The 14,018-nt window shown below is 40.7% G+C and overlaps 2 protein-coding genes across 2 annotated transcripts; both read right to left on the reverse strand.

Annotated features, from left to right (window-relative positions):
- Positions 1-1,914: 1,914 nt before the first annotated feature.
- K441DRAFT_629424 (uncharacterized protein) lies at positions 1,915-3,512 on the reverse strand. Its single transcript, XM_067646229.1, has 2 exons — positions 2,431-3,512; positions 1,915-2,333 (listed from the first exon to the last, which is right to left on the reverse strand). Exons 1-2 carry the CDS (start codon positions 3,484-3,486, stop codon positions 2,010-2,012), a joined length of 1,380 nt encoding a protein of 459 aa, XP_067507885.1. The 5' UTR covers positions 3,487-3,512; the 3' UTR covers positions 1,915-2,009.
- A 5,537-nt stretch (positions 3,513-9,049) lies between these two features.
- K441DRAFT_629426 (S-adenosyl-L-methionine-dependent methyltransferase) lies at positions 9,050-11,080 on the reverse strand. Its single transcript, XM_067646230.1, has 3 exons — positions 10,686-11,080; positions 10,398-10,446; positions 9,050-10,339 (listed from the first exon to the last, which is right to left on the reverse strand). The coding sequence occupies exons 1-3, from the start codon at positions 10,834-10,836 to the stop codon at positions 9,412-9,414; spliced, it is 1,128 nt and encodes a 375-aa protein (XP_067507886.1). The 5' UTR covers positions 10,837-11,080; the 3' UTR covers positions 9,050-9,411.
- Positions 11,081-14,018: the final 2,938 nt, after the last annotated feature.

Raw genomic sequence — 14,018 nt, forward strand, 5'->3', positions numbered from 1 at the left:
TGATCTTATGGTCTATATGGGTAGTAAAACTCTGAGGCGTGGAAATTCCACTAACTGTCAACAGCTGGGAAGCTTCAAAAGTAGGTGGCATATTTGCTTGACCTATTTATTGTTATGGACTTGGCTTCTTACAGGATTTTAATAGTGACTTGCACCATTGGCTTGCTGCTAACGGAAATACCCGAAGATAGCTTTCTTCGTCTCAAAATCTCCGATCAGTGCATCCTTAGGCTGGCCTGCAAGCTCGTCTAGGGAAAAGCTTCAACCCTTCAGAAAGCTATATTTTACTGAGAGATGTGTCATGATCTTCTTCAGCTTGTAGACCCTGTACGACACCTCCCGCCATGAGCTTTTCAATCTACCCATACGAACAGTTATTGTTACAGGCGACCATCTCCCGAACGAGGTTGACAGTTGGGACGAGGAAATCCGGCCTAAGGATTATGAAAATTATCTCAAGCGAATTGGATCCGACACAGCTATGCCAATTGCCGCGTTTGCAAATGTCAAATCTTGTACCAGCACTGAGTTTCGCGAATTCAAGAGTAGATTCTATGATGAAATACCTGAGGCAGGTTATCGTTCAACTTACGGAGATCGGAAGCTGCTTCTTGAGACTGGTACCTTTCACAACTTTTCCCGCCCTTAAGCTAATGACATCCACTTGCGATTAATCAAAGTATTTTCGTGCTCCGGACTTAATTCACTAGCGTTTTATATCCCATTCGACAAGCCCGATCCCATAAATTTCCTTCGCATAATCTCCAAACGCTAGCCATTCCGATTTCTACAATATATGCACCTCCCGAAAACTCTAGGGAATTGGGGAATCAGGTAGAAAGAGTGACGCGATTCCTATCACACGCGCTTGGCCTTCGCAAACTCACAATGGACTTCGATTTCCCCTAAAAGAGCGTTTCATTCTTCCTATTACAACTTTCTCTGGACGTCCAGTTCCCAGAACTATTAGCTCTCTCCTTGAAACATTTGCCCATGAGTTGTTATCTATTTAGCTTTTCAGGGGTTTCGGGTCTAGTATTACAGCACTCTATCTTCACTGGCCTATGCTTGAAAATGGGTCCTGGCCCTCAGTCCTGTACGAGATGCTCCAAATACTTCGACTTAAATGTTCTTGAAATAACAGATGCTTAACAGACGGACACCGCTTCCCTGAATGAATGTTATATCCACTTTAAGCTGTATGCAGGTTCTCCTGATTCTTACGATACTCTCCTCTGCTACAAGTTTCGATACGACGCACCTCAAATGTCACCTGATGATCCACCCTTTTATAATCTTCCTGCAAGAGTGGTTGTTACGATTTATGCATACTTTACAAAACTTGCACCACCTGGTGTAACCGCACTAAGAGCATATGCACTAATTATATAGTGAATGCCAAAGGGTTGAGGATGATGGGTATGCTCGCTAATAGTAACTTGGGGACAGCTTGGATGAAGTGATATATCGTCAGCGCTCTCTCTTTACTGAACAAAAATAGCACTCACAGCTTGGATACGGGTTCTGCCTTCGAATTTAGGGAGGACTCTGATGAGGCCTTATCATGGGTTGTGTATTTCATCAGCAATGGGGCTACCTTTATGCAAAACTCTGTAAAGATTGGGATCCTCTATAATATAGAATCTCTAAAATCTCTCACGTCTGCATGATACATTGATCGACCTTAAAGTAATGTTCACGCTAAACGGGTAACTAGATTAGCAAGATTATTTTCTCTCCTTCAACGAGGTGGCGCATACGGGGGTGATACGTGAGCTGCTAATCGTAACCGAAAGCCTTTGAAGACTTCAAAAATGCGTGCTGTGGTATGCAAGGCTTAAAGTTTCAGCCTCGCAGTATTGAGCTATGTTCTCTACAAGGCTTTGGCATCTATCAGTTCAAACAGAGCCCCAAGCTGGGTAGGATAGCGTCATGATTTCCGGCACTGTTATTTCAATATGGTCATTCCAACATCATGTTGCATTCTCCTATAAGTTATGGAGCAAAATTCAGTCCTCCATCTCCTCATCGCTATCACCTCCCCCCAAATCCACCACCGCCGAGCTCATAGGCGGCTGTTGTTCCTCCAGATTGCTTTTCCTAGTTCCCCCACCTCTCCCTCGCCCATTTCCACTTGGCCTCGTGGCAGCAGGGCTTGAAAGCAGAGACTGAGTATGTCGCATAGAACCTAGGCGTCGATTGTGGCTGCTTGAAGGATTTAAATTTCCTTCATCATCCTCATCTTCATCGGAGGGCGCATTCCGGGATTGTTGAATGCGGCGGATCTTGCGGACAAGCAAGGGTTCCGGTTTGAGGTCGGGAGCGGTGAGCATCTGTTCATAAAGCAGGTAAGCGCAACTCTGATTGTGTAATGAAAATCTGACAGTAGACAATTAAAGATGCGGAATGGATTGGGTATTCATGGCGTACCTTATCACAACCCGGCACAGGGCAATGCACTGCCTTCTCGCCCGCCCTCGGACCCACACCCAACCTGTTTGTGCTTTGCCGTATCATATCAAGAATAGCCGACTTCTCAAATGTATGCGGACACTTCTCGCTGGTAACTGGGTCTTTGAACTCTTGCAGGGTGAGTGGGCACTTTGTACTAATACGCTCTCTTGCGATGGCAATGTCATCATCGCTATCCTCCTCCGCTCCCGCCCCTGCTCTCTGATCTCGAGACGTTATACCAGGTGCTGGAGAGCCAGACTCCGTAAACCAGGTGGAAGCGTGTGGAAGTGGAGGTGCGTCTTCGCCTGGATTCTGTGCATCGTGAACGACACGCCGGAATCCGATGTAGGAGTTATGCTGCGCATACCGAGTGCGGTGGGAAAGCGCCTGGTATTTATCCTTGCTTGCCTGAAGGCGGTTCTGCAGCATGACACTCGGGCCTGTAATCTCCATATCTTCTCCCGCCAAGGGCGTAGGACCTGGACTTTGCTCGTCCTCGTCCTCAGAGCCGGATGCCTCGCCTCTTCTTTGTCGCCGCGGCTGCGAGCGCTGTGTCTCCTGCGTCTGCGATTGCTGCTGGGTTAAGTTGACGGCGTTCTGCTGCAGGTACTGGATACTCTCTTCCATATTGTTGACGAACGTCTCCCCATCGATGATCTTACGCACACTCTCCTCCATTCTCTGCGTCATGCGGTCCACTTTTTGCCGGAGCTGCTCGAGCTCCTCCACCCCCTCATTGTCCTCTTCGAGGCCTTGGTGGGCCCGCCTGGCTTTGCGCTTGCGCTGACTTTCTTCCCGTTCGTAAAGGTGGTCATTTATAACCCCTGCGGTAGATGTAATGGTTTCGTTAGCATCGGCGTAATGTTTCTTGAGCTTGGCGAGGGAGTGGTCGCGATGGAGGTCGTTGAGGGCTCTTTGGGCGGCATTATTGAGAGGATGGATTGGAGGTTCGTAAGGCGGCAATTCAACGGCGGTGGGAGGTCGGCGCTGGCTGCTGGGGCCAGCAGTACTTTGGCGATTTCTAGAGGCCATTGTGGAGCTTTGCAGTTTTCAGGTACTAGGAGGAACGTTTGCAACTGCTGGTGAAAGTGTAATCTCTAGAAGACGCGATGCGCGATTAGAGCCTAACTTAATTAAGACTAGCGCGTTTTCTACTGCGATAGGACATCCAGTCGAATATATTGCAACATTATGTGCAGAATAAATACATTTATCACGAAATAAACTATCTGGTCCTATTCCAATGGTCTCTTATTTCAGCCAGGCAGGTATCACGAATGACATAAGCTAGCTGGTAGGTAGAGACACAGAATTGTACGAGTGATCTGTTTTATTCAAGGTGGCTCTCGAAGATCTTTATATACACGAGGAAGATGCTAGAATAGGAAAGAGGGGAGGTACAGGCAATAGAGACATCCACCAAGACATATAAAATACGAGGGTAAGCACTAGGGTAGTCTTACATAGGGTACTAGGCATTAAAGACAATTATAAGACGATCTAAAGCATATCCGATTTAGGCTAATAGCTACTTCTATAGCCAATACACCCCCTTAGATCTGGCGTAGAGCGTTAAAGCTGGATTACCGGAATAGGCAGTTGGGAGAGATAAGTTAGTGGTAAGCTCTGCTGAGCGTCAATTAACTAGATGTCTGATATTACGAAGCCCTACCACCTTAACAAACTTTTAATAATTTTGCTTTAATAGAGCCTTAGTTAGTCTATCTGTAGCCATCTTGCTTGTTAGTACCCACTGTATAACAAAGCTTCCATTTTATACTTTCTGGCGAAGCTAGAACTAATGGATATCTATATATTAGAGCTTTGTAGATACTATAGAAGTCTCTTTTATTACGATCCGTACTAACTACTAATTGTTGTAATTAATAATAATGTCCTATTCTAGATTGAATCTAATAGCTTTAAATATCCGTACTATATGCTCGACCTCCCTACTGACATGTAAGAGAGCTAGGAGCTTTGCCTCTGTAGTTAACTTAGTAACTGCCTTTTGTCTAGTTGCCTGCTATGCTATAGGCCTATTAAATAAGCTTATTAAGAAGCCCTGTGAGCTCCAATGTGTTGGAGCATTATTAGTAAAGCTGGCATTAGAAGCGGCTTTTAGAACCTAGTTTATCTTATACGGTGTAATAGTAGAGAACTTAAGAGTAAGGTATCTGGTATTATAGAGATAGGTAAGTAGTTAGTTAATCTCCGCAAGATAAGCTGGTGACGGATTTTGTAAGAATTTAGCTAGCTTGCTAACTGAGAAAGTAACGTCTGGTTATATAGTAGATGTAGGATATATTGCAGAACCTACACGGCGTTGATATCCTCTTATTTAATTTGGCGTAGCTTCTCCCTTATATAGTGTTAATTCCTGGCCTGATAGTGGTGTAGCTAATAGCTTTAGATACTCTAGGTGGTATATTAAGACTAGCTTCTTAAGATACTAATCTAGGCATAGCTAGAGCTTTCCCTTTAGTTAATCTCGTATGATATAAGTATTTAGGAATAATGTGAACTGAGGTATTTGGCGGATCTTAAATTGATCTTATAGCTGCTTTAAGATATCCTCTATCTGCTATTGATAGCTTGGGTGTCCTATAATTAGGATATCGTTAATATAAAAGAATATAAAGATAGGTTTGGTAGGGTGTATGTAGAGATATAGCTTATCCGGTACAGCTTTTAAACCCATACTTTATAGAGTAGCAGACATTTCTAAAAACTATAATTTTGGAGATTTCTGTAGTCCGTATATTGCCTTTTTTAGATAGAGAGAGAATTTAGGCGACAGGTCTATACCCTTAGGGGGAATAAGGTAGACCTTATTATTAACTAAGGTATTAATAAAGGCGTTAATGGCGTTAATCTGTATAATGTCTAGGTTAAAGCTAGTAATAAAAGTGTAGAGTAGACGGAAGGTCTGATAGGCTGCCATAATTACTTTAACCTTCTCTTATAAGACTGCTTAAAGGTCTTTATAGACAACTAGACGAGCTTTAAATCTTATAATGAAGCTGTTTAAATCTTCCTTGTACGTAAAGACCTATATAGTAGGAAGTTGATAAACCTTCTTAACTAGTTGTGCCTCGTCCTAGGTGTATTTTCCTATTAGGGCCTTTATCTTGGTGTGGGCAGCTGCTTTAAACTCCGTAGCGTACCTATAATTAAGTATCTCTTTCTATAACTTTAGTGGCGGTAGAAAGTTATTTTGATGTCCGTGTGTCTTTATAGTAGTAGTATAGAAAGCGTAAGCTAATAGTGTTGTATTTAGATTAATAAGGTTATTATTACTATTATTAACTTAAACCGTAAAGGCTCGTTATTATAGGTCCTAATTAGGCATATCTTTCTTTTTTACTATAGGTTGCTTTTTACGGCTAGAATGTTTCTTACCCCCTAATAATAAGCCTGCTGTTGTCTGAGGTTCGGAATAAGGTATAGGATCTTTAAATGGTGGTTTAGTAACTTTAGGAGATAACTAAGTAGTAGATGATGTTTGTTGAGGTATTAAAGACGTAGATGGCCTAGATAGTTCTAGAGTTAGCTCTGGGGTAGGTAGCTAATGGAGTTCTTCTATTAAGATCTGAATGCTTTTTAATATAGGAGTAATGTTAATATTTGCTAAATGCGGCAGTCCTATATCTAGTTCTTTATTAAAGTTCTCTATTTAGTTCTTACTGCTATTTTAAAGATTATTTAGTAAGTTCTGGACTTGCTAAAAACGGTCCTTTTAAGCCTATAAGATAATAAGGTGTTCTGGTGTTTTGGGAGATTAATATCTCTTTAATTTATTAATTTGTATATTATGAGATTGGATAATATAGTTAGTGGTTGGTATCTATATCCTATAAATATTTGACGCTTCTATATTAATAAAATAACCTATTTAGGCTCGTGGCTTAAACTTTACCTTCTTAGAAATGCCGTGTTTAATAAGTACGTAGGTTAAAGATCTAGCTATACGAAGTCCTGCTAGCTATGGCTTCCGTTTATATAGTATCTTAAATAGGGTCTTCTAGTTAATAGACTTAATAGGAGTTTAATTAAGTAAAAACACTGCTAAAAGTATGAACTCTGGCTATAGATCTATGGGTAACTTTGCTTTAATAATAGCAGTCCTTACTTATTTAGAAATGGCTCTCCCTGACCTCTTTATAGGTTTATTTTAAGCTAAGGTATCTAGTATTAATTGCTTAATAACACCTCCGTTAAGCTGGATAAGGTTCTTTACCCTAGCGCCTATACCTTACTCCTTATCTATATGCTAAATGCGGATACCTTAAGTATTAAATTTCTTTATAAATGCTATTATTGATTTAAAGAGTGGGAGCAGTATCTCTTGCTTGTGGTTCTTAATAGGAAAAGCACGATAGTACTTTATATAGTTATACTAAAAGTAAGCTATATACGTATCTCTATTAAACCCATCTTCCTCTATAGTAATATTAAAGTAAACACGTTTAAAAGGGTAGGTTCCCTTTATAGATATTCTGTGAGATATCTGCTATGTTATCTTTCCGAGAATATATAGTTTATAAAGTGGTACACTATATAGAGTTCTTCCTCTATCTGTCTTAACTATTTTAACTCCGTCTGCTGTAGTTAGTAGATAATTTACTAACTTTATATTATAGTGTAGTAAGCGTTAATACTATACTTTATTATATGCTGAGGTCTTAAAGAATCTAGTGGATGTAGCGTAGGCAGTAGAAGTAGGTGGTAAGGAGGTGATGGTATTAATAAGGTAGAGACCTCCGAATTCTATAAGGTTGGCAAATAGGCTTCCGTTATTTTTATAGCGTAGGTAGTTTATAAATTAGTCTATAATTACTCTAACCCTATAGAGCTTTGCTGCGGATATTAGATTGGTATGAAAATATGGAGCGTACGCTATGTTCCTTAATATTAGATACCGAGTTAGACGTTATTCGCCCACCTTAATAGCTAAGCTAATATTACTATATCTATGGATTTCTGCTCCTGAATCTTTAGCTATTACTATAGATATATAAGGCTTAAGGTTATAGAAGTATCTAATATCGTTATAGAAGTGGGTGTCTGCTATAGTGTTATACCCCTAGGCGTTGATTAAAGACAGATTTGGATGTTCTTGCGATAATAATAATAAATAGGATATTGTTATAGCTGCTGCTGTAGCTTAAGGCCTGTCTAGATCTTTAATCTTTTTAGCAGTAAACGAGGCTAATGGAGACGTCCTTGACTTAGGGCCTTCCCTCTTAATCTGCTTAACCCTTTTGTTATAATACTGCTTGTTTATTAGGACCTTAAGCCATTCCTAATACCTCCATAGATACTCGTTATTTAGTATAAAGTTTAGACCTTAAAGAGACTAAAATAGTTACTTGTAATTCTTTAACTTATAGGGTAAACTATAAGCAAAGCACTTTATTTTAGGTGATTAAGAAGGTGCTAGGGTAGTAGATGTTATAGAATCTATAGCTAGCTGCCCTAAAAGTATAGTATGGGTGTTATGTCCTATATTTAGATGCTTATAGAGGAGGTTAAATTCCTTAATTATTGTCGCTATTTTAAGCTTCTCTAACCTCTTTACTACCTTTTAGATAAAGGCATAGTATAGAGCTAGATAGATCTCCTTATAGTCCTAAACAAAGGCTTATATAACGCTGCTTTTTATTACCTCTATTAGCCCTTTTTTTTAGCTCTTTGCTATTTTATATAATAGTAATATAAAGCTAAAGCTATAACTCTAGTGTCTGGCGTTTAGGCCCTTATTTCCGTTTCTTAAGATTATCTAATACTATTTATTATAGCGTAGCTTAAGATAGCTTTGCTACCTTCTTTAGCTGTCTTAATATTAAATATAGTGTGGTAAAGTTCTTAAGATACCCTAAGAAGTTAGTGCCTATGGTGGTATATAAGAGTGCTGTAAACGTGTAAAGCTTCTCTTCCCGCTTTAGGTAATCTTATTATTAAAGCTTATAGAGCTTAAAGAGTATTCTCTGTGTCTCTAGAGATTGTTAAGTTTATTGTCCTTAACTTGATGACCTAGGTATAGCTGTTCCAGTAGATAATGGAGTTGCTGCTAGAGCTGCAGGAGCTGCTGCTGGTGCTGCAGGAGCTGTAGAATCCGCTGCTAGTGCTGCAGGATCTGCAGGTGCTGCTGCAGATGCTGCTGCAGGTGCTGTAGGAGCTGCTGCTATTGAAGGTATGGCTGGCTTATTGTTTTCTTTGATTTCGTTCTCCGTCTTATCTAGGTTAATATAGTCCCAGATCTTTATAAAACTTGCTTCTTGGCGGATAAATTAAAACTATATAGGCTAGTCTTTCTGGGTTAGTAAAAGAGGGTTTGTAGAGTCCTTGGTTGCTATATTAGCTTTTATTTTAAGGTTGCGTAAAGAGACGCGCTTACGCGTAAAGTATGTAATATTTTATAACGAACTATGCTTAAAGAGGCTTAGTGGTAGTTGTCTAGCTACTAAGATCTCCCTAGTGCTTAGAAGGTTACTAGGCTTATAACTTTTAGCTAAGTAGGTATCACGAATGATATAAGCTAGCTAGTAGGTAGAGACATAGAATTGTATAAGTGATCTGTTTTATTTAAGGTGGCTCTTAAAGATCTTTATATACACGAGGAAGATGCTAGAATAGGAAAGAGGGGAGGTACAGGTAACAGAGACATCCACCAAGACATACGAAATACGAGGGTAAGCACTAGGGTAGTCTTACATAGGGTACTAGGCATCAAAGACAATTGTAAGACGATCTAAAGCACATCCGATTTAGGCCAATAGCTACTTCCGTGGCCAACATCTTACAATAACGAAAAAATATCAGTAACTTCATATACTATGACGTGTGTTCATTGCTGGTGTTGCATTTGAAGGGCGCCGCTGTCATTTTCTCTAGCTGATAGTTATTCATCAAAGTAAGAAATCCACCTGTTCAATCTTCCAACCTCCTAAACCCTCACTTCCTCACCAGCTTGAAGTAGATGTAACACTGCTCAACAATTCCATCTTTCTGGTCCCTCACAAAAGCCCTCTTCGCTCTCTCTGCGAGCTCATCCACCAACCCCTCCTCCTCCGCCGTCATTGGCGCAAACATCTCTTCCTCATCCATTTCCCCATCCCCAGCTCTTAGTGTCTTGACGAAAAACCACGTAAGCGGCGACATGGCCCAATCCACAACCGTGCTCGCGTACTCCTTGCTCAGCTCCTCCAAATCTACCCCTTCCGCTTTCTTCTTTACCTCCAACTCCGCAACAGCCGGATGCTGGATCATCTTCTCAAAGCACACCTCCTTCCCCCATACTTCTTCTACCTCTGCAAACACTCGCTCCATCTCCTCCATGCTGCGTTCATGCACTGGCATATCTAGTCCCATGACCTGCGCTTGGGAAATACGACCTGCATGCACCATCTCGAGGGTCGCCGCCATCAATGCCGCCGCGGCAGGCGCGACATTTGGGACGCCAGAACTGCTGCGCGCCGGGATTGCGCTCATGAAGACGCCACCTGATTTGATCTCGCGCGCGCGCAGCCGCAACAGCTTGACCAAATCGACGTGCGCAGCCTTCGCGCTCCGTACCGCGCGCTGTTTGACCAGTTCCTGCAGGTCCGTGGAGGGTAGGGGCGGCAGCAGAAACTCGAGGTAGTTGAGGCAGGACCAGGCGAATCCGATGTCGATCGAGTTATCGGGGGCGATCTGGTGGAAGAAGCTCACCGGTACTATCGAGGGATAGATCTGGAGTTCGCCGTTGCGGGAGAGGGTGGCTTCATTACGCTTGATGGTTTTTGAGAGGGTCGAGAAGTCATTGAGAGGACGGTCATTGAAAATGAGGTGGATGGTAGAGTGTGTGGGGAGTGGGGAAAGTAGGTGCTTAATGGGTATGATTCTATTGAGCGTAATGTGTCAGTCTAACATGACTTGGGGGTACCAGGCATTTGACGTACGAGTTTGCGCCTTGCGAACAGCCATAGTCAACAAGAGTTAATTCCTTGCCTGCCGTATGGAGTTAGTCAGCTCTATGCGCTTTATTCGAGGTAGATACCACAATTTCTTGGTAGTAAATATGGAACCAATGCAGAAAAAGTGACTTCGGGTCATGCTATCGGAAACTATGCCTGAGGATGCGGGAATGTCTTGCCAGTGTACATGGAAACCTCATAGGGAGGAGACTGAAAATTTGGCAGGCGGGTGTCCAGGATTCTCTAAACTTGGCGAACAGATGCTGAGCTTACGATTGGAGAGGTTTGGAATGAATTCGAGAGCAGGCATAACTGCTATGTGCTGTATTGCCGAGTTTTTATTATAACTCCCATTGCCTCGCATGACGACTTCATTTTCCACTGGGGTTGCGGCGATGGCGGCTTGCTCGGATGGATCTTCCATGATGGAAATTGCCAAAATGCCTTGGTTGAAATTTTGTTCTTACTGCTTAGACGGAAAGGTTGTAAAGAGCCAAGATATGAACTGGGAGGTTACAGACTTATATGCCTAGGCAGTTTGACAATTGGCTGAATATGACCCAGCATAGATACCCTCCTCGAAGGACTCAAGCAGGATCCAGGAAATAGCAGCCAGGAGTTGAGGATACAGCATTACTCGCAGTTGTAGGACAAAATGAGGACCAATCAAATTGTCTCCTGTACGATACTACCATAGAGCTTGCATACCTTAGGAAAGCAACCGCTGAAACACAACATCAAAATCGCGCGGATCGGGTCTATACCGTGGGTGTAAATACCTCACTTGAATAAGATCAGACGTGTCACTAGCAAAGGTAAAGACTGAGCATTCGGTTTATTCTAGCAGGAAACAACTCATTAGACGTACGTGCATGCGCCCACTTTGTGTACGCTTTTTTACTCCACTAAAAATACATTAACTTTTTAACCCCTTTAACTATATAATAACATGAACTATGTGTTATACTTCTACAGTGCCAAGATGTCAGTCTGTGCACACGCGAGCTAATACGGAGGACGGCCTAGAAAGAGATTTCTCCTTCCTTTTTAGGACGGGCGGTAAGCTCCCCGTTTTTAACAGCCCTTTAGGGACCTAGGGCGCCCGAGCTTGGTCTAGGGGACAGAGCCCCGTAACTTTAGCGTGTCATCCCCCGTTTAGTTAGTGGACTAACCGCCCGTCCCAAAAAGGAAGGAGAAATATCTTTCTAGGCCGTCCTCCGTACTCAATGCTCGTTTGGCGCGGAAATTAGTAGAAATTAAAGGCCTAGAGTAAAGCATTCAGACATATAAAGAGCTGGAATCCTTAGTGCAGTAGAAGCAGGGGAGGAGAAGACTAAAATCGTGACTAGATACCGCGTTAGTCGTTGCGCTATTTACACCATCCTGGCGCATCCGGTTGAAAGCGTGTGTTAATCACGCTAACCAAAATGCATACATTTGTACCCAAATGTGGGTAAAAATACTTTAAATGGCCGTGCTTATTACTTCAAAAGGTATAGATTCTGCCGTTTGATCACCAAGATCGACACGCGCTTTCAATCGGAGTTGACAAGATGTTGTATAATACAAGGTTCCAAGGTGGAAGGACTCTACACCATCTAACATAACCGACCGGCTTGTGCACGCGACAGGCTCATGCACGCTTTTCCTTACCAAAATCAGAGCTGGCACCAATAAAATCCTATCCAATACGAACCAATAAAATATTGGTATTGCTAATATTGCCAATATTCCGATAATATTCCGATATTTCTTAGCACAACAAAATTTTACAGGTTATCTTCTATCTATATAATATCGTACAATATATCTTCCAGAATTTAAGAAATTAAGGATTTTAAATTATTTTTTACTTCTAATACTATGAAGAGAACAATTAAGATTGCGGATTTAATTCCTTTAATAAAAAAATTGCGGAAAACCTCTCTAATTTATAAGCATTGTCGTACGCTAACGCCAGAAGAAAGACTAAAAAAGCTAGAACTAAAATAGATTTAGTATAAACATTGTTTAAAATATACGGCTTAAAGTATAATAAATATAAGACAGCATCTAGGGGGTATTTATAGAATTACTATTAGTAAGGTACCTAACTCTAGTATTTATACAATATGTTAGCGACTCGGTCAATCAAAGCATAAGCACGGCAAGAGGGACGCGCAAGCCTATACGATTGGTAGTTTATAAACGAAGATCTAAAGCTAGAGAAAGGAAAGGAGACGGAGGGTGGCGCCGCTTAACGTTATATACAATCCTTTAGTTATGTGACGGCAACTATCTAAAACTATATAAAACTATCTATAACTATCTATAACTATCTATAACTATCTATAACTATCTATAACTATCTATAACTATCTATTATAATCTACTAATATCTATTAGCCACAATCCACCAGTTTTTACTAGTGCCGTAACATTACCCCCCCTTTAAAAAAGCCTACCCTTAGGCTTTATCCCTTAATACGGCAAAATAGATTCTTAGGTTATTAATAAGAACCCACTAATTAGATTAGCTAAATTTAATACCCTATACTTAGAAATACAAAGCTAGTAATATTTATTAAATATTATATAAAATTGCTATATAAGCTTAATCTTTAAAGTTAAGTTGCTTAATATAAGGTAGTTAGTAATTATCCTTCCTATAAAACGGTATTTTATAGATACTGCAGCTAAAATAGGTTCTTAGAGCACGCTTACGTCTCTACCATTCCTTACTATTATAAGGTTTCCTTATAGTATTTAGCGATAGCTTTAATAGAGCTTTTCGACGCCCTATAAATAATTCCTTAGTACGCCTACTAGCCTCTATATAAGCCGAGCAGTGAACCTCCTTAGGAAATAGCCTAATTAGTTTATGCAGCGCTATAAGGACCTATATAATATTATCAGTAGAGCGTTAAATAGGCTGTTCTTATATATAGGCCTTTTGCTTACAAATTAAGCGTTTAAATGTCATAGTGCTACAATAAAATAGACTAAATAACTACGTTATAGTATAAAGAGGGGAAGAAGGTAAAAAGGGGGTATTATATATAAATAGTAGGGCCAGCCGCCAAGTAGCTAGTAGTGGGCTAGCTAATAGTAGAAAATAGTACGAGATAGTATAAAACAGTATACGTTAGGTCAGTGCCGTAATAGTACTCCTCTCCCCTAAATAGTTTAGTCCCTAAACTAAATATATAACTCAAAAATAGGCAGTATACGGGATTGCCTATTTTTTACCGCAAAAATATTAGTTTTACTTACCGCCCTTAACTAAGCTAATAGCGATTTTCTATGCTGGGTATAGAAAATCCTAATTAGTTAGTTTAGTAAGTAAGGTTAGTAGAACTCCATACCGCCACCTAAATTAATCCGCATAGCGTTTCTTAGCGAGAATTTAGCTAATTAGACAACTTTAACCGTTGGTTAAAGTTTTATAACATCTTAACCACCATAAATTTTAATATGGTGGTTAACCGTAACCTTAGCATAACTTTTCCTTATCTTATGCCTAGTCTAGGGGTCCTAGCTTCTTAGGGTATTACTTATAAAAGCGCTATACAGCTTATTTACAACCCTTTAGGTCTTTCTCTAGCTACTAGGTTATATCCTTATAAT

The sequence above is a fragment of the Cenococcum geophilum genome (assembly GCF_001692895.1).
Source record: "Cenococcum geophilum 1.58 unplaced genomic scaffold K441scaffold_7, whole genome shotgun sequence".
NCBI lineage: Eukaryota > Fungi > Ascomycota > Dothideomycetes > Gloniales > Gloniaceae > Cenococcum > Cenococcum geophilum.

What these genes read in the sequence shown, in the direction of transcription:
- K441DRAFT_629424 (XM_067646229.1), bottom strand. Translation starts at nt 3,486, where the DNA reads ATGGCCTCTAGAAATCGCCAAAGTACTGCTGGCCCCAGCAGCCAGCGC. An exon ending in CTGTGCCGGGTTGTGATAAG is followed by an intron (nt 2,334 to 2,430) that starts GTACGCCATGAA and finishes CTTTATGAACAG; the next exon opens with ATGCTCACCGCTCCCGACCT.
- K441DRAFT_629426 (XM_067646230.1), bottom strand. Translation starts at nt 10,836, where the DNA reads ATGGAAGATCCATCCGAGCAAGCCGCCATCGCCGCAACCCCAGTGGAA. An exon ending in CATTCCAAACCTCTCCAATC is followed by an intron (nt 10,447 to 10,685) that starts GTAAGCTCAGCA and finishes TCCATACGGCAG; the next exon opens with GCAAGGAATTAACTCTTGTT. An exon ending in TGTTCGCAAGGCGCAAACTC is followed by an intron (nt 10,340 to 10,397) that starts GTACGTCAAATG and finishes TACGCTCAATAG; the next exon opens with AATCATACCCATTAAGCACC.